The sequence below is a fragment of the Lotus japonicus genome, chromosome 6 (assembly GCF_012489685.1).
Source record: "Lotus japonicus ecotype B-129 chromosome 6, LjGifu_v1.2".
Classification (NCBI taxonomy): Eukaryota; Viridiplantae; Streptophyta; class Magnoliopsida; order Fabales; family Fabaceae; genus Lotus; species Lotus japonicus.
Window position 1 is genome coordinate 51,724,076 of NC_080046.1, and position 24,244 is coordinate 51,748,319.

Below are 24,244 nucleotides of genomic sequence, written 5' to 3' on the forward strand. Positions count from 1 at the left end.
TTCTGCGTCGCACTGATAAACCCTAGTCTTAGGATCTCTTCGTTTTTCCTTCTTAACTTTGTTTTATTTTAACTTCTGTTTATTTTCTTTAAGCTACCTTAATTCTTCTACTTTGTTCGTTTGTGATTCTCTATGCATATATATATATATATCTCTGTCACATTGTGTTTTTCAAAATTTTTGTTTATTCATAATCATTATATGTTTACATCATACATTTTCCTTTTTCCTAAAGTCTAGAATGGAGGATCCTTCCTCATTCTTCTGCACTCTTGGCGCTGCTCTGACCTCTCCCTCTCCAGACGATCCAGTGCATACTGGATGTTGTTGAGATTGACGATCAGCTCATTCCTCTCCAGAACCTCTTCTGTTGTCTTGAGCTTCCTTTCTATCGTGTCCTTCTCTTCCAGTAGCCTCAGCTCAAGCTGGCTGAGTTCTTGAACTTCTTCCACGAAGGCAAGAAATTCCTTCAAGTCGTTCTTCAGCTCTGGATGAAGATCCTCCTCAAGCAGTGTCCTCGTCAGCTCATGTATTGTTCGTGTACCATCCGGGTGACGAATATTCAGGAACATGTTCTCTTCGAAGGCCTTCCTTCTGAGCACTTCTAGTGCCACCTTGTATGAAGCCATTTCTGATTATGAAATTGATCGAGTTGTGAAGCTTACCCATTTCTCCATCGCTTTATATAGGCTTCACTTTCTCTCTGAAAAATTAATGCTCCTACAGTTTCTCGAGATTACGTTCTTGGTAACTGACCCTTTTCTTTACTCCCTTGGCCGGTGGTAAACGTTCTTCTTTTGCATTAACTCTTCTCTTTATTTCGCCTAACTCTGATTCATGCATCGTTTTAATTTTCTTAAAACTTAGACCTTCTCTAAGGGGGAGTACCTTGTACTTCAAACTAAGTTTTTCACACCCCAAGCTTTTTGCTTATGACAAAAAGGGGGAGTACAAACCCAGTTTTTGATGTGTAAGATGTGTTAGTGTGATTTATTTTTCTTTTAGAGAATTTAAGAGTTCCACCTTTATGACCATAGATGTGTCACTGGGCAAATACAAGGAATACATTTCACTTCTTCTGAAGTGATATTAGTTTGACTCTGATACCCAAGACTCTGATACCTTGTCCGTTGACTCTAAATACTTATGCGTTCTGACTATTCTATTTCATCTATGTCATAAGTTTTTCACTCTGAACTCTTTTATTATTTAGCTCAGAATCTAGACTTTTCTAACGTTTTCATCAAGTATTAGATTCAGGGGGAGCTAAGCTCAGAATCAAGCAGTGACTTGAATTCAGAATGAGCAAGATAAACTATTCACATCAGGATAAGTCTTATTCTATATCCCTAAACTCTGAGTGAATTCAGTTTATTGTTTAAGAATTGTTCATCAAAAATCTTAGTTTTGTCATCATCAAAAAGGGGGAGATTGTAAGATCAAGTTTTGATCTAGTAGTACAACTCTATGTTTTGATGATTACAAGTTAACCTTTTGATATGAACAATTGTGGCACTCTAACGTGTTTTTCTGAGTGTGCTATTTACAGGCTCTGACCTCTATTTCATCTCACACAAATCAGAAGCACTGTGCTTAAAGAGTGACCCAAGCATCGCTTTCGCATTCTCCATGTTCATTCTGAACAGTGGAAAAGCTTCAGAAGATCTAAAGTAAATCAAGCTCTGATAAGGACTCAGCTCACTTGAAGCTCTGATGATCCAGAAGATCTGACAACCAAGAGACTCTGAAGGCTCAGAAGCTCTGATGGTAAAGACTCTGACGATCCAGACTCTGAAGAGTGAAGACTCTGAAGTCCAGAAGCAACTAGCTCTGAACACCATGTACTGATCCTCTGAAGTGAAGATCAGAAGGTACAACGGTCAGAGGATCCAAGCTTCCCTCTGACTCTGATCAATCAGCTTCACAAGTTCCAACACGAAGCGCTCCTCTGATCAGAAGTCTACGAGGTTAAGGTCAAGTCACTATCCAAAGTACAAAAGCAAAGTGTACTATCCTGACGACCTACCTAACATCCTCAGCCACAGCAGAAGCTGGAATTTCCAGAACTGCCCTCCAACGGTAGCATTTCCATGCAACGTTCAACCCTAATTCTTGGAGTATAAATAGTGACTGAAGATTGAAAGAAGCGGCTAGAAGCATTCACACACGCGCAAGAAATATTCAAATCCTTCTAAGCTTTCTTTCATCTTGAATTTCATTGTGTTTACTATAAGCTTTTTAGAAGCACTTTCTTTGTAAACAAGAACTTCATATACAGTTGTATAGTTTTCCTTTAGAAGATCAAGGTTGATCGGATCCTAGAGAAGACTAAGAGAGTGAATCTTAGTGTGAGCTAAGTCAGTGTATTGTTAGTCACTTGTAGGTTTCAAGTGCAGTTGTATCACATACCTGATTAGTGGATTGCCTTCATTCTAAGAAGGAAGAAATCACCTTAACGGGTGGACTGGAGTAGCTTGAGTGATTTATCAAGTGAACCAGGATAAAATCCTTGTGTGCTTTTCTATCTCTCATCTTTAGCACTTAGTTCTCGAAAAGATAAGTTAAAATCTTTAAGGTGGAAGTTTTATCTTGAAAACGTTATTCAAACCCCCCCCCCTTTCTACCGTTTTTCATACCTTCAACATCCACCCCTTCGCTTCCTATCTTAAAGCCATTGAACAAGTTTCTTCGAATCGCTTGTCTCATCATGCCATTTAGACCTTCCGCCACCATTAAGAAAAGAAACGGGCCAAGGGATCCCCTTGTCTCAAGCCTCTCTACATATGAAATTCCTCTGTTGGACTACCATTAACCAAGACCGAAATTGTCGCTGATTGTAAGCACCCCCGGATCCACCCTATCCATTTATCACAAAATCCTAGCCGATGCAACATGTATAGCAAAAAGTTCCAATTCACTGAATCGTAGGCTTTTTCGTAGTCGACCTTGAAGACCAAGCAAGCCTTCTTTTTCGATTTCGCATCATCAATGACTTCATTTTGCAACGACTACACTATCCAACAGTTGTCTACCTTCGATGAATGCAAATTGACTTTCATCTATGATTTGCTTCATGACATGGCGAAATCTATTGGCTAGGATTTTCGCCACAATTTTGTACATGCAACCGATTTTCTACGATGAAGTGCTCTCGTCATTGTGTTGGAAATTTAGTTGTGGATCATTCGTTTCGTTTTTTGTGTAAGACAGATATTTTCCTTTGGAGGTAATCCTGTTTGAGTCGGAAACATCAATATCATGGTGGGTTAATTCTTTCAACATGATTTTTTTCCATCTACAAAACTCAAACTCAATACATTACTTAAAGGTAATCAATAAGCATGTACCACTTGAACCAACCACGTGCTCATTTTGTTTGATTTCTTGTGCAATTTATTCTGGTTTTTTCAAGATGGTTGGTTCTATTTGTCAATTTGGCTGGGATTGATGTTTAGAATGGACAGAATTAAGCACTGAAAAAATTTAAACACTTAAGGACAATAACAAAATCGGGCCACCTAGCCCAAACATAGCAAGAGACCAACATGACAATTTCTCAAGCCTTGTGGGCAAGGCTTGCCTCAAAGGTTCAAGAGTTGATACAATGTCCCCATGATGCAGGCCCAAACGAAAGTGGATTTAAAATGAAGTCAAGGCGTGAACGAATCATAACTCCATTATTATTATAATGTCCATTGCTTATGCTTAATTACGGTATGTTCTCATGCTCCTTTTGATTCTCAAAATATTTCTTTGTCTTAAAAAAAGCGCTCAATACTTTCAACAATCCACAAAATTTAAACAAGACAATATTCATCATAAGCACAACATGCCACATGATTTATATATTATAAGAGCTAGAAAAAAAAAGTATAAACAATATTGATCTTCACTTAGCATCATCATTATTGTTGCATATGTTTATTGATCGATATATATATATATATATATATATTCATTAAAATCTTTGGTCTTAAAGTAGTGTCTTATTTCTTGTCCTAATCAAAGAAAATTATGATACGTTAATTAAAAGATGCATTTGCGTAAATAACATTTGTAATCTTACATACTATTTATTAACGTGTCACAATTTATTGATGAGACAAAAACTAAGGCACTATTTGCGAACATAAGATCTTAATCTGTAACACGAAAGCCTAATATGGAATGCATGCTATTACTTATTAGCATGGAAAGTGGTTACATTGGAGGAGGAGAAGGGGCATGAAAGGATGGAACACCGCTAGGGATGTTGTTGTCTTCAGCTGATGGCATATAATAAGTTGGGGATGTGCGGCCAGGGAGAGGGATTGGGAATGGTATTGGAAACCCTGGAAAGAAACGCATAAATGGAATTGGATCTGGTAATGGATATGGTGGAATAGGAAAGAATACTATTGGTAACTGGTTCTTGTCAAGTTGCTTATTCTTGCTTGGATCTTCAACTTCAACAACATTATTCACTCCTCTCTCATGATCTGATGGGTTCTTGTTCAGTTCCCGAGCATTGCTTATGGTAAAAACACTGTTCATAACTGCAACCAAACAGAGCACAAGCGCAAGATTCATGCCCACTGTGTGAGATCCTTGGAATGCCATTTAGAATGTGTGGGAAAGTTAAAAGATTTTGGAGAAACTCTCGGATGATGGATTGGTAGTGGCAATATTGTTAGAGGCATCTATTATATATAGAGGAAAAAAGAAGAGTGTAGAAATTAACCAATTAAGTCACTAGAAATGTTAAGGAAGAAAATCTTGCATATGTTCTCCAAACGGTGAATCCTCAGAAACATCACTGTTAATTAGAAACTCCGAAAATGGTGAATGAATCTTATCCATAGTATATTTAATATGCTGCAAAATAGAAATTATGGTACATGTAGCATATGCATGCCTTTTTTGACGGTTGAAAGAAACAATTGCAGGTATTTAAATACTTTTCAATAGTACATAATATTTCTCTTTGAGGTAGCTAATAAGTTTCTCTAACATGTCAAAACTCAGATATGAATATGATAAATTGTTTCTTCATTTTCTTTTAACTTGTTCCGTTTTTAATTTTTGTAATCATCAAATAAGTCTACGTAAATTAGTTTATGTGTTTGTAAGAGAATTTGATTTTAGTCTCTTCCCGTAAAAAAATTCGTTCCCTATATATATCGACGATTATATCCAGATTGGTTTTGATCATCGTCGGAGGGCGAAAATCCGACAAGGCTATTGAGTGGCAGGCAATTGCATGCATTGATGACGTGACTTTATACACATCATTTTAATTAAATTTTATTTCCACATATATAATATTTATTAATTAAATTAAAATTATGAATTAAAAATTACATTAATAATTAATTAAGCTTACTTAATTATTAAATTAACTAAATAAACATAATCTACATCCTTTTCATCTTTATCTTCACCTTCATTAACCCCTTAACTGACAAAACCTATAACATAAAATCATGAAAAACCCAGAAAAATCATGAATGCCCCATATATGCAGCATAAAAACTTTATCGGTGCTGCATAATCACCATAGCCATGTATAGACATTCTGAGGTCTAAAGGAAAAATGTAAAGTGACTTTTTTTACAAGAATCTTAATATATCATATACATTTTCAATTTTTTATATTAATGTTTTTGTTTTTTAAGTTGGGAAATCATTTTTGAGTTTTATAAAATAATTAAGAAATTCTAGCATTTCGCTCTCAAAAGATAAAATAGTAACTCATTCAATCTATCTTGTAACATTGTTAGCCTTACACATGTTTTAAACAATTTTTATTAATTCTAAAAAACTTCTTTAATTTTTGGCAGTAGCTACCGTTCCATAGATTCTCAATAAAATTCTATAAGCAAAATATATATATATATATATATATATATATATATATATATATATATATATTGCTTATATTCGGATAAGAATCTAAAGTTCTAATATTACGGTCACACCGTTTGTGTGTGTAAAATATTAAATATTATACTAAAATAATATTATAAATAACTAAAATAATGTTAAATTTTAACAAACTAAAATTACACTATAATTTTCTAACTTACTCATCTTAAGGTAAGTGAATAACTAATTAATGTCATAATATTATAAATAACATTATAAAAATGTAATATTTATTGTTGCGAATATTTCACTTATTTTTAAAATAAGAAATAAGTAAGTTATTTACCTACAACATTAGTATTATACTAACAAAATTTAAATTATAAATTTAAAGTTATAATTTTCTCACTTACTTTTTTTAAGAAATTTATACTTAATTGAATGATTTTACTTGTTAAATATTTTAATAGTCTTTTGTATTTTTAATAATATTTTATATTTTATAATAGTAGTTATATTATTTATTACGTTGCAACTGTTTCTTGAATGAGTACCTAAATTCCTAAAAGACAAAAAAAAAATGTATCAAAGCTCATTTTTCATTATTGAATTTGATTCATTTAGACATTCACTTTATTTCCACTACACTTTCTATTATCTTTTTTCTCTTTAAATCTGATTATCCATCAATTACATCTTTATATCTTTTTTTCTTCGTATTTCTCTCATTTGAACATACTATTTTTCACTTGAAGAAGAGTGATAAAATTTTATCCTTTGTAGTAGATATTATTAGTTGACCTGCACCGGAAAGCGGTATCATACAACTATACAATAATACAACCTCAGATTGTAAATCAGTGCCACCGCTTTAGTGTTGTCACCGATGGAGTGCATCTCTCCATGTTGCTGGACATTGAAAGAGATAAATCGAGGCTTGTTCAAAGGACTAGTCCACAGTAATCTTTATAAATTAAATTGATATAGCCTGTCTCCGCTCTCGGTAAACAACTAAGTAAATTAAACAAGAGCTGGAATTGGGCCAAAGAATTTATAATTTATAAACCTAAAATGGTTTTTTAAGTGTAATTTTGAGCTGTAATTTTCTATGTTGTTTTTAGTTTTCCTTGCTACTTTACCTTTGTATTGGGTTGAAGTATCCCTTATACTTCATTTCAATATATTTCTTAGTTTTTCAAAAAAAAGTTTGTAATTTTATTATGTCATAAAATTAAAACTCAATAAGATCAGAGCAATTTTGAACTTTAGATTTGTAATGTTTTTTTTTTTTTATAAGCTTAGACTTGTAATGTGACTAATATAGATCGTTATGAAATGTATGATAGCAAAGGCTCAAAGTGAAAGTGTTTAAAGGTTAGGTTTGTAATTCATTCACGCCTCTATATTTTATATGCCATCTCATCTTCACCTTTTTTTTCTCTTTTTTTCTCTTCTTTCTTTATCACATTTATTTCTTTTTTCCTCTCTCATTTTGTTATTTATCTATCATGTGGACTGGTGGAGGTTGAATTGGTACGTGAACAAACAATTTTTTTTTACAAACAATTATTCTAAGGTAGTATTTGATGACATAACAAATATAATAGTACAAAACGGAACAAGTCAGAGTAGTATGAAACAAGACAATAATATTTTGTATGTTGTGTTTAGTAACACCATGTAATAAAAAAAGAACCATAATTTTAATTACATATATAACCCTCCATGTTTAATATTTGATTGGGCATATAAAATTAAACTTATTTGAATATTATACAAAAACTGTTTGTCATTCCTTATTTCGTGATATAATCACTTATATTTTTTTTAAGCTGTTTGATTGTGATTTTGAAAAAGCAGAAATGTGATTTAGGAAGTGATTATTTCCTTAAGAAATTCAAAGTCGTTATTTCATATTAGAAAATAATGATTTTTAACTCTCTTAAAAAACAAATTAATTTTTAAAAATTTTAAGAAAGACATAAGTTAATTTGGTAATGAATGTACTAATTAAAATCACTTTATTTTATCTTCATGCATCTATCATAATTGGTTTTCCTGATAATCAAATTAAAGTGTGTTTGTTTCAGCTTATTTTTAGACAAAAATCACTTTTTTATTTAGAAATTATTTTAAAAAAATTCAAGATGTTTTTTCTGCTTATTGAAAAATGAATTTAAAAAAAAAATGAGAACATATTATTTGGAAAAGCTACTTTGATTAGCTTATCACGAAAATCTACTATGATAGATCATAAGATAGAAGATAAAAAAAAGTGATTTTACTTGGTATAGCCGAACACAAATCAAATTATAATTTTCTCAAAATCTCTCAAAAATAATCTCATTTTTTTTAGACAGCTAAAAATCTTTATTTTTTAATCTGAAACAAACGCATCCTTAAGTAGTTTTTCAAATATTTGTTTTCAGCTTTAGAGTGATCTTTTAAAGAGATGAAACAAACATAAAAATGATTTTTTATTTATTTTAAAAAGTGATTACTTTTTTAAAAATAAGTTGGAATAAATGCACTCTTATTGACTTGTTTTTCCTTGCTTAAAAGTTATTCTAGTTTTAAAAAATAGTAATTAATTTTACTTTTAAGTGATTTTATAGAAAGTAGAAGTTTGTTTATTGTAAGACCCTAATTTTATTATTATTATTATAAATAAGTGTGGATATTTAGTGAAGAATGAGTTTTATTGATTGATTATGCGTGTGAAAATTGTATGAAGGGTATGGAAATGTTATTATTTTGAAATAATAATGTTTGTATGTTGGAAAATAATTATTTTGATGAGGTTTCGACCTCAATTTGGTGTGATGCGTGTTGCTTGAGGGCCAAGGAAGGGTTGACCGAAATTTTGAGAGGAAAGATATAAGGGAAGATCTCATTTTGATTAGTTTTGAGTTATTTAGGGACAAATCTGGTTAAAGGGGGAAAGATTGAAGTTATAAGGAAGGAGGTTTATATCCTTATTTAAATTGTTATATTCAGTTTTTTTTAGAAAAAGGCTGAACAATTAAATTTATTTTCAAATAATTAGGAGATAGGAATTTTTTTTTGAAAACCCTAGTTGGGCTTGGTGAGGCCGCGGGTTTGAGGGGAAAAAGGATATAAACCTCCTTCCTTATTAAATACTAGAAATGGATCTTATCTAGTTTCTTATTCTTGCTTGGATCTGCGCGCAGCAGTAGCAGCAGTTTCAGCAACAACAACATCCACTCCTGTTTTCTCATGATCATTTGATGGATTCTTATTCAGTTCCCAAGTAGTTCCCATGGTAACAACATTGTTCATCAGTACCGCAACCAAACACAACACGAGCACAAGATTCATGGTTAACACCGCATGAGATCCTCCAAAAGCTATTGAGAATGTGTGAGAAAAGTGAAAGATTAGTGATGAATTGGTAGTGAAAAAGTATTAGACGCATGTATATATAGAGGTTAAAGAAGATTGTGGAAACCAATCACTAGAAATGTAATTAAGGAAGAAACTCTTGCATGTTCTCCAAACGGTGAATCCTTAGAAAAATCACTAGTTTATATGCGGCAACATAGAAATTGTGATAAAATTCCAAGCCTGCATATTTTTTTTTACAACGGTGGATAGAGACAATTCCATGGATTCAAGTTAATATTGATGATCTCGTGCTAGTTATTTAATAAAGCACTCTAATATTTAGAGATTTAAACAGATAGCTAGCTAGACACCTCACATATATAACCTGGTTTAATTTATTACTCATTGTATTCGAGTTAGCATCAATTGTGTTGTTTTGGCCTATCAAAAAAAAATTGTTTGTTTTGAATGCAAGTTTGCCTTAGAAAAAAATGGACTTAAATTTGTTAGAATATAATAGAATATTAGGTTAAAAATATTCTAAATAAATCTATTTTTTTATAAACAAATGTTAGTTGTTAGTAATATTAGTAAATTAGTCATCTCAAGGTTCGAACTCTGAACCATTCACCCTTCATCCCACCCAACCGTTATGTCCCTAACTCTTACCATATGAGCTATATATCCTTCGGGGACTAAACAAATCTAAACCTGATTACATGTGTGATTACATGTGTAATTAGATAAAAATATTGTATTTATCAAAAAAAAAAAAAGATAAAAATATTGTAACTTAATATTAGATTATATTCTAACAAAATTTCCTGCAAATCACTAGTAGTCAAATTTTGCATTTCCTGAAGCGCTTAGGAAATTCAACTCCAAAATTCAACTTCAAAGATAAGGAGGTTGCGCGAGTGGTGGAGCTAGCACAAATAAGGGCGTGGAATTGGCTGAGGACAAGGCACAAGAATTTTTACTACTCCGTCTATGACTGGCTCACAAACCCAAGGATTTGCTTGGAGAGCTTGTGAATCCTGGCTCTGAATTGGTAGAATTGGCATCAGTTATGCCGCTCACGTGTGTTTTTTGTGCTGTGTTGGATAGTTGCTGACAGTGGCAAATTCAAGACCCCGGGTTAGGGGATTCAATTTTTTTAAATAAACACATCGGTAAAAATATAATTAAAAATAAAATTAATATGTTTATACATCAGAAATTATTCAAGTTATAATTGTGCAAATAGGTGGGTTTCTTGTGCAAATAGATGCAAAACTTGATCTATTAGTATTATTTAATTTTTCAAGGGGTTCAAAAAAAATTATATAAGAGAGGTTCAAGTGCAATTATTTTTTTCCAGGGGGTTCATCTGAACCCCTCACCATAAGCCAGGTCCGCCCCAGTTTGCAGGCATAGTTTGGCTTAGTGGCTTGTGAATAGGAGAGTGGGTTTGCCCAGTTTCTCTATGAAAACTGAGTAGCTTCGTTTAGTTTTGTTAGCTAATCAGTGTTTCTTTTTGGTTTCTTTTGTTGTTTTGATCTTTGTATTGGTTTGAAGTACACCTAGTACTTCCCATACTTATATACCTTTCTTCTTTGCTGACAAAAAAAAAACGTCTTTCATCTCTTTACCTTTCTTGCACTTTATTTAAAATCTACAAATTAAGGTATGTCTTACTAGTGTATTTATTGTCAAGATGGAGTTTATTTCTCTTCCTGGATGTTGTTTCAAAAACGAGTTCAGGATTGGGGACTTTGGAAGGCTCGTTTGTAGTGCTAATGATTTTCCAAAACTGGGCGCTTCTGCTGTTTTTAGGGTCGTTGAAGGGACCTCCTTGAGTGATGTGGTGGATCTTCCTAGCCATCCTAATGAGATTTCGCTGCGAGATGTAAATCAAGGATAGCTGTTTTCGTCCTTGAGCCATGGCTTAGATCCTTCTACGAATTTTTTTTTTAAGAGCCTGGACTGGGCGAGCCCCTGGAGGGGCAACGCCCAGTGTGTAGCCCGCCCAGAAGCGAAGGCCTGGCCCCAAGTTGGGCCTCAGCCTCGGAGGCCCAATTGGCTCAATAGGTAGTGCTCAAGCTCTATAAATAGGAGGTAGTTACCAATTGTAAAGGACTTTTGGCTCATTTGATGAAATAACACACGGAATTCAGCATTCTCTCTCTCATTCTCATTCTCTCAAGCACACTCTTCCACTCTCTAGGGACTATCCCTATCCTCAATGTTCATTCCCGGAACATTTGGCGCCGTCTGTGGGGATAGATAAACTTTCTATTCCCATTCACGTGGATTGATTGTGCAAGAAGTTATCTCTGATTACGATCAGGCAGTTCTCTAGTTTTTCGATTTTGATTCTGTGACCGGCGTTCGTTTTTTGATCGAGTTTGCGTTATTCCTGGTTTAGATGGAGACTCGACGCAGGAAGCAGCACCATTCACCAGTGCGACAGCGAATCTCGCCGCCTCGGCGGCCTCATCGAGTTGTCCTGGATTCTCCAATACGAACAGCGGGAGTACAACCGCCTTCTCCTCTTCCATCACCACCACCTCCTCCATCGCCTTCGCAGGTCGGATCTCTGGAGCGTTCACCAGAGAATTAACCTACTACGGAGCAACAACCGGCGGTGACACAGGAGCAATGGCGCCATATGATGCGCAGCATTGGCAACATTCAGCAGCGGAATGAGCATCTACAGGCTCAGTTGGACTTCTACCGCCGCGAGCAACAAGATGATGGAAGCAGAGAGGCGGATTCCGTAGCTGAGTTCCGTCCGTTCTCGGAGGACGTTGAGAGTGTGGCAATTCCAGATAATATGAAAACGTTAGTTCTGGATTCTTATTGTGGAGATTCTGATCCGAAGGATCATCTTCTGTATTTCAACACGAAGATGGTGATAATTTCGGCATCGGATGCGGTGAAGTGCAGGATGTTTCCATCGACGTTCAAATCAACGGCGATGGCATGGTTCACGACTTTGCCGCGCGGATCGATTTCGAATTTTAGAGACTTCTTATCCAAGTTTCTAGTGCAATTCTCGGCGAATAAGAATCAGCCGGTGACGATCAATGACCTATACAACATTCGCCAACAAGAAGGAGAGTCACTGAAGGAGTACATGGCAAGGTACAGCGCTGCATCGGTCAAGGTAGAGGACGAGGAGCCTCGAGCCTGTGCTCTAGCACTCAAGAATGGTTTGTTACCGGGAGGGTTGAACAGCAAGTTGACACGCAAGCCGGCACGTTCGATGGAAGAGATGCGTGCTCGCGCCAGCACTTATATTCTTGACGAGGAGGATGATGCTTTCAAAAGAAAGCGCGCGAAACTGGACAAAGGCGACACGTCACCCAAGCGCGCGAAAAAAGATAAGAATGGCGAAGATAAGGGGGATGGCAAGCAGCAAAGACAAGATAAAGGGAAGGCGGTATTGAAACCGACCAAAGAACAGTTGTATCCACGGCGCGATGATTATGAACAATGCCGGCCTTGGCAATCTAAGTCTCATCGCCAGCGGGAGGAGACTGACATGGTGATGAACACAGATTTAACGGATATGCTCCGCGGGGCGAGGGACGCAAATCTAGTGGATGAGCCAGAGGTCCCAAAGTATCAACCACGGGACGCCAATCCCAAGAAGTGGTGTGAATTCCACCGGTCCGTCGGGCACGACACGGACGACTGCTGGACTTTGCAGTGGGAGATTGATAAGTTGATTCGGGCAAGATATCAAGGAAATCGCCAAGGCCAGTGGCGCAACAACGGCGATCACAACAAAACGCATAAGCGAGAGGAGGAGCGAACGGACAATAAGGGCAAGAAGAAGCAAGAATCAGCGGCTATCGCCACAAAAGGGGCTGATGATACGTTCGCTCAACACTCAGGACCGCCCGTAGGGACCATAAACACCATCGCTGGAGGATTTGGCGGTGGTGGCGACACCCATGCGGCGCGAAAACGTCATGTTCGTGCAGTTAATTCGGTTCATGAGGTTGCTTTCGGATTCGTGCACCCGGACATAACAATCTCGATGGCAGACTTTGAGGGGATAAAACCTCACAAGGATGACCCAATAGTAGTGCAATTAAGGCTGAATAGTTTTAACGTTAGAAGGGTACTCCTAGATCAGGGAAGTTCAACTGATATCATCTACAGCGATGCATTTGACAAGTTGGGGCTGACCGACAGTGATTTGACCCCATATGCGGGAACCTTGGTGGGTTTTGCAGGAGAGCAAGTAATGGTGCGAGGATTCATTGATCTGGACACAATATTCGGGGAAGATGAGTGTGCCAGGGTCTTGAAGGTAAGGTATCTGGTTCTCCAGGTGGTGGCATCTTACAATGTCATCATTGGGCGAAACACATTGAATCGCCTCTGCGCTGTAATTTCAACAGCCCACTTGGCGGTCAAGTATCCACTAAGCAACGGCAAGGTTGGCAAGCTGAAGGTTGACCAGAAGATGGCGAGGGAATGTTATAATAACTGCCTCAACCTGTATGGCAAGAAGAGTGCGTTGGTTGGGCACAGATGTTATGAAATTGAAACTTCGGATGAAAATCTTGACCCACGTGGCGAGGGGCGAGTGAACAGGCCCACGCCAATTGAGGAAACAAAGGCGCTAAAGTTTGGCGATCGCACTTTGAAGATTGGGACTAGATTGACAGACGAGCAGGAGACGCGCCTGACAAAGTTGCTAGGCGAGAACTTAGATTTGTTTGCTTGGAGCTGCAAGGATATGCCCGGAATTGATCCAAACTTCATCTGCCATCGATTGGCATTGAATCCAAGTGTCAAGCCAGTTTCACAACTCAGGAGGCGCTTGGGCGGAGACAAGGGAAAGGCGGTTCAATAGGAAGTAGACAAGTTGCTGGCGGCAGAGTTCATCAGGGAGGTGAAATATCCGACGTGGTTGGCGAACGTCGTGATGGTGAAGAAGGCGAACGGAAAATGGCGAATGTGCGTGGATTACACAGACTTAAACAAAGCATGCCCAAAGGATTCTTATCCCCTTCCCAGCATTGATGGTCTCGTTGATGGTGCCTCGGGTAACGAGCTGCTTAGCTTGATGGATGCCTATTCTGGTTATCATCAAATCCGCATGCACCCGGCAGACGAGGACAAAACGACTTTCATGACCGCCAGAGTCAACTATTGCTATCGCACCATGCCGTTTGGATTAAAGAATGCTGGGGCGACCTACCAAAGATTGATGCATAGAGTCTTTGCTGGGCAGGTGGGAAGAAACATGGAAGTTTATGTTGATGATATGATCGTTAAATCAGTATGTGGTTTGGACCATCATCAAGATCTGGAAGAAGCATTCGGCGAGATAAGGAAGCACAATATGCGCCTCAACCCAGAGAAATGCTCTTTCGGTGTTTAGGGCGGCAAGTTTTTGGGATTCATGATCACATCCAGAGGAATAGAGATAAACCCAGACAAATGCAAGGCGATTCAGCAGATGAAAAGCCCTTCTAATGTGAAAGAAGTCCAACGTTTAACAGGGCGAATAGCAACTTTATTTCGATTTCTTCCTAAGTCTGGTGATAGATCCTTCCCTTTTTTCAAGTGTCTTCGAAAAAATGTTGCATTTGAGTGGACGGCGGAGTGTGAAGAAGCTTTTGTTCGCCTCAAGGAACTCCTATCATCACCGTCAATCTTGTCAAAACCAATGCAGGGACACCCGCTGCACTTGTATTTTGCTGTGAGTGATAGTGCTCTGAGCTCTGTGATACTGCAGAAAATAGATGGCGAGCATCGAATTGTTTATTTTGTTAGCCACACACTCCAGGGCGCAGAAGTCAGATACCAGAAAATTGAGAAAGCAGCACTGGCGGTCCTTGTCACCGCCCGACGGTTGAGACCTTATTTTCAGAGTTTTCCAGTGAAGGTGCGGACAGATTTGCCTCTGAGACAAGTGTTACAAAAACCGGATTTGTCAGGTAGATTGGTCGCCTGGTCGGTTGAATTATCTGAATATGGGTTGCAATATGATAAGCGAGGCACGGTCGGCCCACAGTCACTGGCTGATTTTGTGGTGGAGTTGACCCCAGACCGGTTTGAAAGAGTGGACACTCAGTGGACTCTCTTTGTAGATGGGTCCTCCAATAGTAGTGGCAGTGGCGCGGGAGTAACGTTGGAAGGACCAGGGAAGCTAGTATTGGAACAATCGCTGAAATTCGAGTTCAAGGCAACAAACAACCAGGCAGAATATGAAGCTCTCATCGCCGGATTGAAGTTGGCACGTGAAGTAAAAATCGAAGGTTGTTAATAAGAACGAACTCGCAGTTGGTAGAGAGTCAAGTGAGGGGAACTTTCCAGGTCAAGGATCCCAATCTGATCAAATACCTTGAGCGAGTGCGATATTTGATGACACTTTTTCAAGAAGTTGTGGTAGAGTATGTACCTCGGGCAGAAAACCAGCGGGCGGACGCGTTGGCCAAATTGGCGAGCACACGGAAGCCCGGCAACAACAAAAGTGTGATTCAGGAAACGCTAGTGTGTCCCAGTATTGAAGGCGAGCTCATGGCATGTGTGGACAGAGAGGCGACGTGGATGGGACCAATATTATCCATCTTGGCGGGGGACCCGGCGGAAGTGGAGCAATGCACGAAGGAACAAAGGCGAGAGGCGAGCCACTATACTCTCATTGACGGGCACTTGTATCGCCGTGGTTTTTCGACGCCACTGTTGAAATGTGTACCGCCAGAAAAATATGAGGCGATAATGTCCGAGGTGCATGAAGGAGTGTGTGCAAGCCACATCGGGGGAAGGTCTTTGGCCTGCAAGGTACTAAGGGCGGGTTTCTACTGGCCCACCCTCAGAAAGGATTGTATGGACTTTGTGAAGCGGTGTAAAAAATGTCAAGTGTTTGCGGATTTGTCCAAGGCACCGCCGAAGGAGCTGGTTACGATGAGCGCCCCATGGCCTTTCGCCATGTGGGGAGTGGATTTAGTAGGGCCTTTTCCAACCGCCAGGTCGCAAATGAAGTTTATATTGGTAGCGGTGGACTACTTTACTAAATGGATTGAAGCTGAGCCCCTGGCCAAGATAACCTCAGCAAAAATAGTCAACTTTTACTGGAAGCGTATTGTTTGCAGGTTTGGGATCCCAAGGGCGATCGTATCTGACAACGGGACCCAGTTTTCAAGCAGCCAGACAAGGGAATTTTGCAAGGAAATGGGCATACAGATGAGGTTCGCCTCTGTGGAGCACCCGCAAACGAACGGGCAAGTAGAATCTGCAAACAGGGTAATTCTGCGCGGATTAAGGCGACGGCTTGAGGAGGCTAAGGGAGCTTGGTTGGATGAACTCCCAGTGGTACTATGGTCGTACAACACCACTGTGCAATCTACTACAAGAGAAACCCCCTTTAGGATGACCTACGGGGTAGATGCTATGTTGCTGGTGGAGATTGACAATTTCACATGGCGGACTCAGCCGGATTTCGAAGGGGAGAATCAGGCCAATATGGCGATGGAGCTGGATCTTTTGTCTGAAACGCGTGACGAGGCGCACATTCGAGAAACGGCGATGAAGCAGCGCGTAGCCGCAAAGTACAATAGCAGGGTTCGCGTCCGAGATATGCAAGTCGGCGACCTGGTCCTCAAGTGGCGATCAGGAGCCCCGGGAAACAAGCTGACTCCGAACTGGGAAGGTCCCTACCGCATTGTCAAAGTTTTGGGTACAGGGGCCTATCACTTAGAAGAGCTTGATGGAAGGCGGCTGCCCAGGTCATTCAACGGTTTGAGCCTGTGCTATTATTATAGTTGATCGCGGACGAGAAAGTGAACGAAGTGAATTCGCCAAAGTTGGATATCTTCAATTTTTCTAAAAGTGTCTTCAAAACTCTCCAATGTATTGCCATAACAAAAGCGTGCTCTTTTTCTCCGAAAGGAGTTTTTTAACGAGGCGCTCCATCAATAAAATAAAACGAAAATTCATGAAATTCGTGTCCAAAAATTCGAGGGATTCCCCGACGATCGGAATTTTCGATCGGTATAAAGAATTACGGCGATCACTAGGTGGGACAAGCTTGATCCCCGAAGGGGCCTGCTGGAACCCTGAAGGTGGCGGCGATTCCACAAATGGCCTTTGACGCCTGGGAATCACCCCCCGGAAAGTCTGACGTGATCGCCGGTCCCGTAAACGATGTGTTGGGTAAGTCTCGCCAGAATACGACGAATACCGTTAACTAGGCAAAAGTCTTGGGACCCCCAAATGGCCATTGGGACCCAAGCATTGTAAGCCCCGAGCGGGCAAAGCCCTCAAGAATGGAGGCCATTTATCCCTTTGTGGAAAATGTTTAAAGTCTTGGTGGAGAAATACCAAGCAACAAGCCCTAGTTAAAATTGATGCACAGAATCGTTAGGCGTAATTCAATCACATGACGCGTGAAAAATAGCGCAAGATATAAGGTCGGCGAATGAATAAGGTGGAAGGCGAGTGCTTGGTTACTCAGGATGTTGAGTATTTTGTTACTCCGGGGCGTTGGGGCGTTTAACTATGAAATTCATTCTTAAATTTTTTAAAACAATAAGAATGCGGCGATTTGCGAAGTGGTGGCCAAAAGATTTACGGCGAAAGCAATCATTCAACAAAATTTACAAAGTGTTCGAAGGCGATATAAAAACAATGGCGAAATGTTGCTTATATATGGAAATGACAGGAAAGTGCATTATAGAGGGCTGTAAAGGCTAAGTAAAAACTAAAATTACATTATTCATTATTTCTTTCTTCTTCTTCTTCTTCTTCTTCTTCTTCTTCAGTTGCGGTCCAGAGGTTTTGATCAATCAAAGGAGGATCATCAGGACCAACCAATCCTTCAGCAGTGATTTCTTTCATCACTCCCATGGCGCTAAAGTCAAGATTCGGGAACAAGTGTTGAGCCTGATCCTTGGCGAGGTAGAAGCCCACGTTCGCGACTGTCATAGGCAATGTCGGCGGCTTGTTCCCTCGCCTCAGTGGCTTTGGCTTTCTCCACCGACAGCTCGCCCTCTAGCTCTTTGATTCTCGCAAGAAGGGAAGTAATCTCAGCATCTTTCGTGACAAGGGTTGCTCCATGGGCCTCGTTCACCTTCTTGATCTCTTCAGATGTAGCCTGCATCGCCTCCAGATCTGCCTTCACCAAAGCCAAAGACTCAGCAGACTTTTTCTCCTACTCCGTCAGCGCCTTCTTTGCTAGCTCCAGTTCAGCACCCAATGTTTCAAGCTCCAACTCCTTGGCAGCCAGCGCCTCACCCTTGGCTGCCAGGTCCTTCTCTACTTGATCCTTTTCTTTTTTACAAGCTTGGAGGCTTGCGTCAAGGCCATCCGCCTCCTCCTTCATCAGCTTCAGATGGTCTTCCAGCTCGCCGATCCTGTTTCCCGCTGCGCCAATCAACTTGTCGGCATGAACCTTCTCCTTCCCTGCCTGCGCCACCAGTTTGTCGAAGCGCTTTTCCCAAGCAGCGGCGGCTTCTTGGTGCTGAGCGCTCTCAGCCTTCAACCGTTCAGCTTCAGTAACTGCGGAGTTGAAGTTGTCAAACGCGTGGGCGAAGATGCATCCGGCGCGTAGAAGACAGGCAAGGGTCTCCTCCTTAGTCTCGTTAATGCCTCGGCTCAACACTTCTTTTTCTATGACGTCGCGGTTGAGGCCAGTGAGCAAGAACTCTAAGGGCTCAATAGCATTGGGTAGCATGTTGAAGTGGCTAGAAGAACCACCTCTGTTACCAGGAGCTTGCTCAATTTGGGCTGCCTCGGAAGTAGCGGCGGCACCGGGAGAGGATCTCTCTTCTTGGCGAGGTGGGGGAGACAAGGAACGCTCATCGTTCATGGGAGGCGGGCTAGGAGGTGTGACTTGGCGCGGGGGAGACTTGGGGATTTCTTTTTCTGATTCCCTTTCTTTCTCCCCGGCGGCAGCATTGGAGCATGTGGCGGCAGCTGCGGCGCTTATGCCAGCAGTTGATGGCTGGTCATCAGTTGTTGTTGTGGCGCCTATAGTGGCAGATTTGGCGGCGGCATCGGTGGCTGTACCAGCGGCAGCAGAACCCAGGGGCAGGACAGTGATAGGCTCAGTGGCCGCGGAGGCGGAAGCTTCGGCGGTATGGATTTGGCTCGTCGCATCAGTTGGAGGCTTGGAGTTTGCAGTAGCGGCGGTGGAGGCAGCTTTCTTGCCTTTGACCACAGTGGCGGCGGTGGGTTGAGCGCCGGGGTTGGAGGAGCTGGCAGAGGAGCCTTTGACTAATCTCCTCCTCTTGGGGGCCTAAGCGCCCTCGGCTTGGTTCTCAGCACCGCCCCGTTTTTTCCCCTCACCTTCAGTGTTGAACTTCGGGGAAAAGCGGGCCATTTTCCTTTCACGGGCTTTCAAGAGCTCGGCGTTGGTGAAGTTCATATCTTCTGCAACAATAAACAAAAGAAGAGAGGGTTAGTAGCAACATAAATGATGAGAAGAGATATGGCGATGGCAAAAATAAATCGACCTAAGTACTTGGGTGTCCTTTAGAGGCGAGCTCCCTCAAGGACTATTGAGCAGTCCAGGATAGGAAGCGGGGCGAGGAGATTCAAAAAAGCTTTGTCATTGAGAGACAAAGATTCTTCCGAAGGGTCGGTAATCCCGTTGGGCTTCTCCGTCCAATAAAGGGGGAAAAGGGCAGTCTCGTCCCTAAGGGTGAAAGCCTCGGGGTAGACGAGGTGAACCGCCACGCGGAAATATCGCCGGGCGAAGGAGGACTTCGCATTACTCTTATGAGGGTTCAGGCATTTACGGCCGACTCGGGCCTTTAGGGAGATCCACCCTTTATTCTTGATGGACTTAGGGTCAACATCGTAGAGGTAGAAGAAGCTGGTGGGAGATGGGGCGGTGCCAACGACGGCGCACAAGATCTCGAAGCACTGGATGAAGGCCCATGCGTTGGGATGGAGTTGACAAGGGGCCGCATTAATATCGCGAAGAACGGTTTGAATGAAGGGCGAAAAGGGTAGTCTGACTCCAAGCTCGCCAAACATATATTCATACGCAAAGAAGAAGTGGGATCTCTTTACGTCACCATTGACCTTATGAAGCCAGGGGCGGTCCCCATCACTGCAGGGCCAAATCCTAAGTTTGGCGTTAAATTCGGCATCATCAGATAAACCACCAAGGTTGCTCACGAATTCCACGATAAGATCACTATCCTGGAAAACGGAGGGTTGGTCTATAGCTTCGTGGGTGGTTGCTCTTTGGACGGGAAGGGGTAAAGTCGCGAAAGTTTTTAGTCGGTAAGAAGGGATCTCCGGGACCTCTAAGGGGAGGTCGCCGACTGCGGTAGAGTCGGGGTCGCTCCCAGAGGAGGAAGATGTGTGATTAGGGGAGTTAGGGTTTGAAGCCATCTTTGGCAATGCAATGAGAAAAAGGAAAAAGACGAGTAGAGATAAGGAAACAGGGACTCACCGGGCAAGGATGTGAAGAGGGGGTAGCGGAAAGGGTGAAAAGCGACGGCACCAGAACGGAAGTTGGCAGAGGGAGCTTGGTAAGCGATTAGGGAAGTGAAGAGAGGTCTCGGAAAGGGATGATTGTAGGGAAGAAGGGTTTTTATAGGAAAAGGGGGGAAGCTGGAAGGGTGACGCGTGTTGGACGCGTGTGGAAGGTTGGAAGTCATGATGGTTCTTGGGAAGTGGGTCGCGTGTAATGGGGAGTTACTGCGCATGATGGGACAGTTATGAAAAGTGAAATGACGGTTCCGGATAAGGAGGGAAACTGATGTAACTGACGCATCACGTGGGGCAGTTAGGGGTTTGAAAGGTTTTTGCAATAGGAGAAAGCGCGAAAGGCCTCGCCACCATAAAGACCAAACGCCATCGCCTGACAAGTAATACCAGCAATAAAGTTTAGTCACTCGCCAGGGACATTGCTAGTCAACACTTGGATGATCAGTACATGATCAATGCTTGCCACCTTTCTCGCCGGCGAACGATCGCTCACCTACTCCAACTAATCGCCAGTACGGAGCGATCGCTCTCGCCGCTTGTGGACTTGTGGACTTGCCGGCTTGGGTCGCTCGCCAAGACCAAGGGACTGGGCGACTAAAAATGCTTGTTTCCTTTTGCTTACACCATGTTGGCGACGTAGTTTTTTTTTTCCTTTCCTCTTAAGACATGTTGGCGGCTTAGGTTCCAGCGTACTATGGGATGCATGTAAAGGCATTTAAAAGACACACTTAGCTCTCATACTTCGAGCTTGGTGTCTTGTGGACTAGTGGACTGGGCGAGCCCCTGGAGGGGCAACGCCCAGTGTGTAGCCCGCCCAGAGGCGAAGGCCTGGCCCCAAGTTGGGCCTCAGCCTCGGAGGCCAAATTGGCTCAATAGGTAGTGCCCAAGCTCTATAAATAGGAGGTAGTTACCAATTGTAAAGGACTTTTGGCTCATTTGATGAAATAACACACGGAATTCAGCATTCTCTCTCTCATTCTCATTCTCTCAAGCACACTCTTCCACTCTCTAGGGACTATCCCTATCCTCAATGTTCATTCCCGGAACAGAGCCAAAATTAATGAATAAATGATAGCACTTAGGGGTGCTAAAAACCCATGTACAAGAAGTCCAGAGCCAGAAACTAAAGAGAGAAAGGAGAAGAAACAAAAACAGAAAAAAAAAAGATAGGAAAAATAGAACCAACTATAGAGGTGGGCAGCCAGCATAAAGTGGTCAAAATCAGTCAGCAATGAGACAAGAAATTGTGCAGCCAACGTTATTCAGCTACCAATGTTTGAAACAAAAGTCCCTGGTCGGTTCCAAGAGCCCCAGAAGAGACATCAACAAAAGATACAGTTCTGTATCTGTGGAGAACACCAAGAGAAGGAATAAACCCAACAAACCGATCAAAAATTGGTAGATCCCACCCTCAGACATATAGAAGGATTCCAAAACCATTCATAAGTTGAACATGTAAAATCCTTCCTTTTCACCTTGGGCCATTTTTAGGACCTGAATTGAATTATATCCATAATCTTATCAACACAAGCTGAGCCTGAATTGAACACAATGTCATTTCTAAGTATCCAAATGGACCAAACAACTGCAGCCCATATAACCCACCATCCATTGCATGAGTGTGAGGCGAGGATGTTCCCGTGCTGAAGAAAATGCAAATTTGCATCTGAATGTTGGACAGTCACAATTCCCAACCACTTGAATGTTCTCGACCACACCTCCCACGCAAATTTGCAAGAGAACGAGAGGTGGGACAAGCTTTCCTCTTGGTTATGGCAAAACACACAATTGCTTTGTTGACCGGGTTGAATGATGCCTCGTTTCTTCAGATTTTCTTTCGTTTGTATTCTGTCAAGTAATACCCGCCAAGAGAAGGCTAAGATATTCGAGGGAGCTGCAATTTTCCAGAGAATTTTAAATGCAGAACTATCAGCAAGTGGGACTGATCCAAGATGAGAATCATATGCTGATTTCACTGTAAACATGCCATCAGGGGAAGCTTCCTAAACCCAATGGTCCTCGGCTCCAAAGGAAAGCTGAATTGAACCCAGGTCTCGCAGCAGGTCCTCCAGTAAGAGAGATTCCCAAGTGAACAGAGTTCTTCTCCAGCTTAGAGTCCAAATCCATCTCCCTTCCACCCAATTTCCCATGTCTGAGATCGGGCATTGTTGTAAGAGAGAAATATCGAAAGTCTCCTGTATTTCTGTTTCAAGGTCCTCTCTTCCCTCAGCCACCTCTCTTCCCAAAACAATGTATTCCGACCATCCCCTATTCTTTTACAAACTAGATTTTCAAACCACTCCTCTGTCCCCCACACGAAACTCCTAGGTCCCTCCACCACCAAGAGCCCCTATCTAAACACCTCTCCTATCTCACCCGATTGAAAGCGTTATATTTTGCATTCAATACTCTACCCCACAAGCTATCTCTCTCCCTTAAGAGTCTCCATCTCCATTTAGCTAACAAGGATTTATTGAACACCTCTAGGTCTTTTACTCCTAAACCTCCTTCATCTTTCGGTCGACACACTCACTCCCATTTTACCCATGCTACTTTCCTCACTCCCTCTTCATTTCCCCATAGAAATTGTTTTTGGAGCTTTTTGCAAAGGTAAGCAACCCCTTTCGGCATCTTATAGAAAGATAAGAGAAAGAGGGGCATAGAAGATAATACACTTTTAATCAAACATAATTTACCTCCAAAGGAGAGTGTCTTACTCTTCCAAGAAGCGAGGCGCTTTTTGAGCTTTGAAAGGAGTGGTTCCCAAGTTGCAATCCTCCTCGGGTTTGCGCCAATCGGAATCCCCAAATATGTGAAAGGTATCACCATGGTACTACAATTGTGAATTGTTGCAAATCTATGAAGTTCTGTCATGTTCAAAGACACCCCGCCTAGCTTACTCTTGAAGATATTTACCTTTAATCCCGACATGAGTTCAAAGCATCTTAACATACTCTTCATGACAAGCACATTTTGGGTAGAGGGTTCCCCCATGAAGAGAGTGTTGTCAGCAAATTGGAGGAGTGAAACATCCACCCCTTCACTTCCTATCTTAAAGCCATTGAAAAAGTTTCTTCGAATCGCTTGTCTCATCATGCCATTTAGACCTTCCGCCACCATCAAGAAAAGAAACGGGGCCAAGAGATCCCCTTGTCTCAAGCCTCTCTGCATAGGAAATTCCTCTGTTGGACTACCATTAACCAAGACCGAAATTGTCGCTGATTGTAAGCAACCCCGGATCCACCCTATCCATTTATCACAAAATCCTAGCTGATGCAACATGTATAGCAAAAAGTTCCAATTCACTGAATCGTAGGATTTTTCGTAGTCGACCTTGAAGACCAAGCAAGCCTTCTTTTTCGATTTCGCCTCATCAATGACTTCATTTTGCAACTAGTACACTTGAAGGTATGAAAAACGGTAGAAAGGGGGGTTTGAATAACGTTTTCAGAACAAAACTTCCACCTTAAAGATTTTGACAAATCTTTCGAGAACTAAATTGCTAGAGATAAGAGATAGAGAAGCACACAAGGATTTTATCCTGGTTCACTTGATAAATCACTCAAGCTACTCCAGTCCACCCGTTAAGGTGATTTCTTCCTTCTTA

General features: G+C 41.2%; 1 protein-coding gene across 1 annotated transcript; it reads right to left on the reverse strand.

Moving 5' to 3' along the window:
- Window positions 1-21,895: 21,895 nt before the first annotated feature.
- LOC130725526 (uncharacterized) lies at window positions 21,896-22,803 on the reverse strand. Its single transcript, XM_057576745.1, has 3 exons — window positions 22,647-22,803; window positions 22,132-22,531; window positions 21,896-21,983 (listed from the first exon to the last, which is right to left on the reverse strand). The coding sequence occupies exons 1-3, from the start codon at window positions 22,801-22,803 to the stop codon at window positions 21,896-21,898; spliced, it is 645 nt and encodes a 214-aa protein (XP_057432728.1).
- Window positions 22,804-24,244: the final 1,441 nt, after the last annotated feature.

Excerpts from the sequence above, each read along its gene's own strand:
- LOC130725526 (XM_057576745.1), bottom strand. The coding sequence starts at position 22,803 with ATGCCCGATCTCAGACATGGGAAATTGGGTGGAAGGGAGATGGATTTG. Across the intron at positions 22,532-22,646 it reads TTGGAGCCGAGGACCATTGG|CTCCCTCGAATATCTTAGCC; the intron begins GTTTAGGAAGCT and ends GGAAAATTGCAG. Across the intron at positions 21,984-22,131 it reads ATGGATATAATTCAATTCAG|ATACAGAACTGTATCTTTTG; the intron begins GTCCTAAAAATG and ends TGTTCTCCACAG.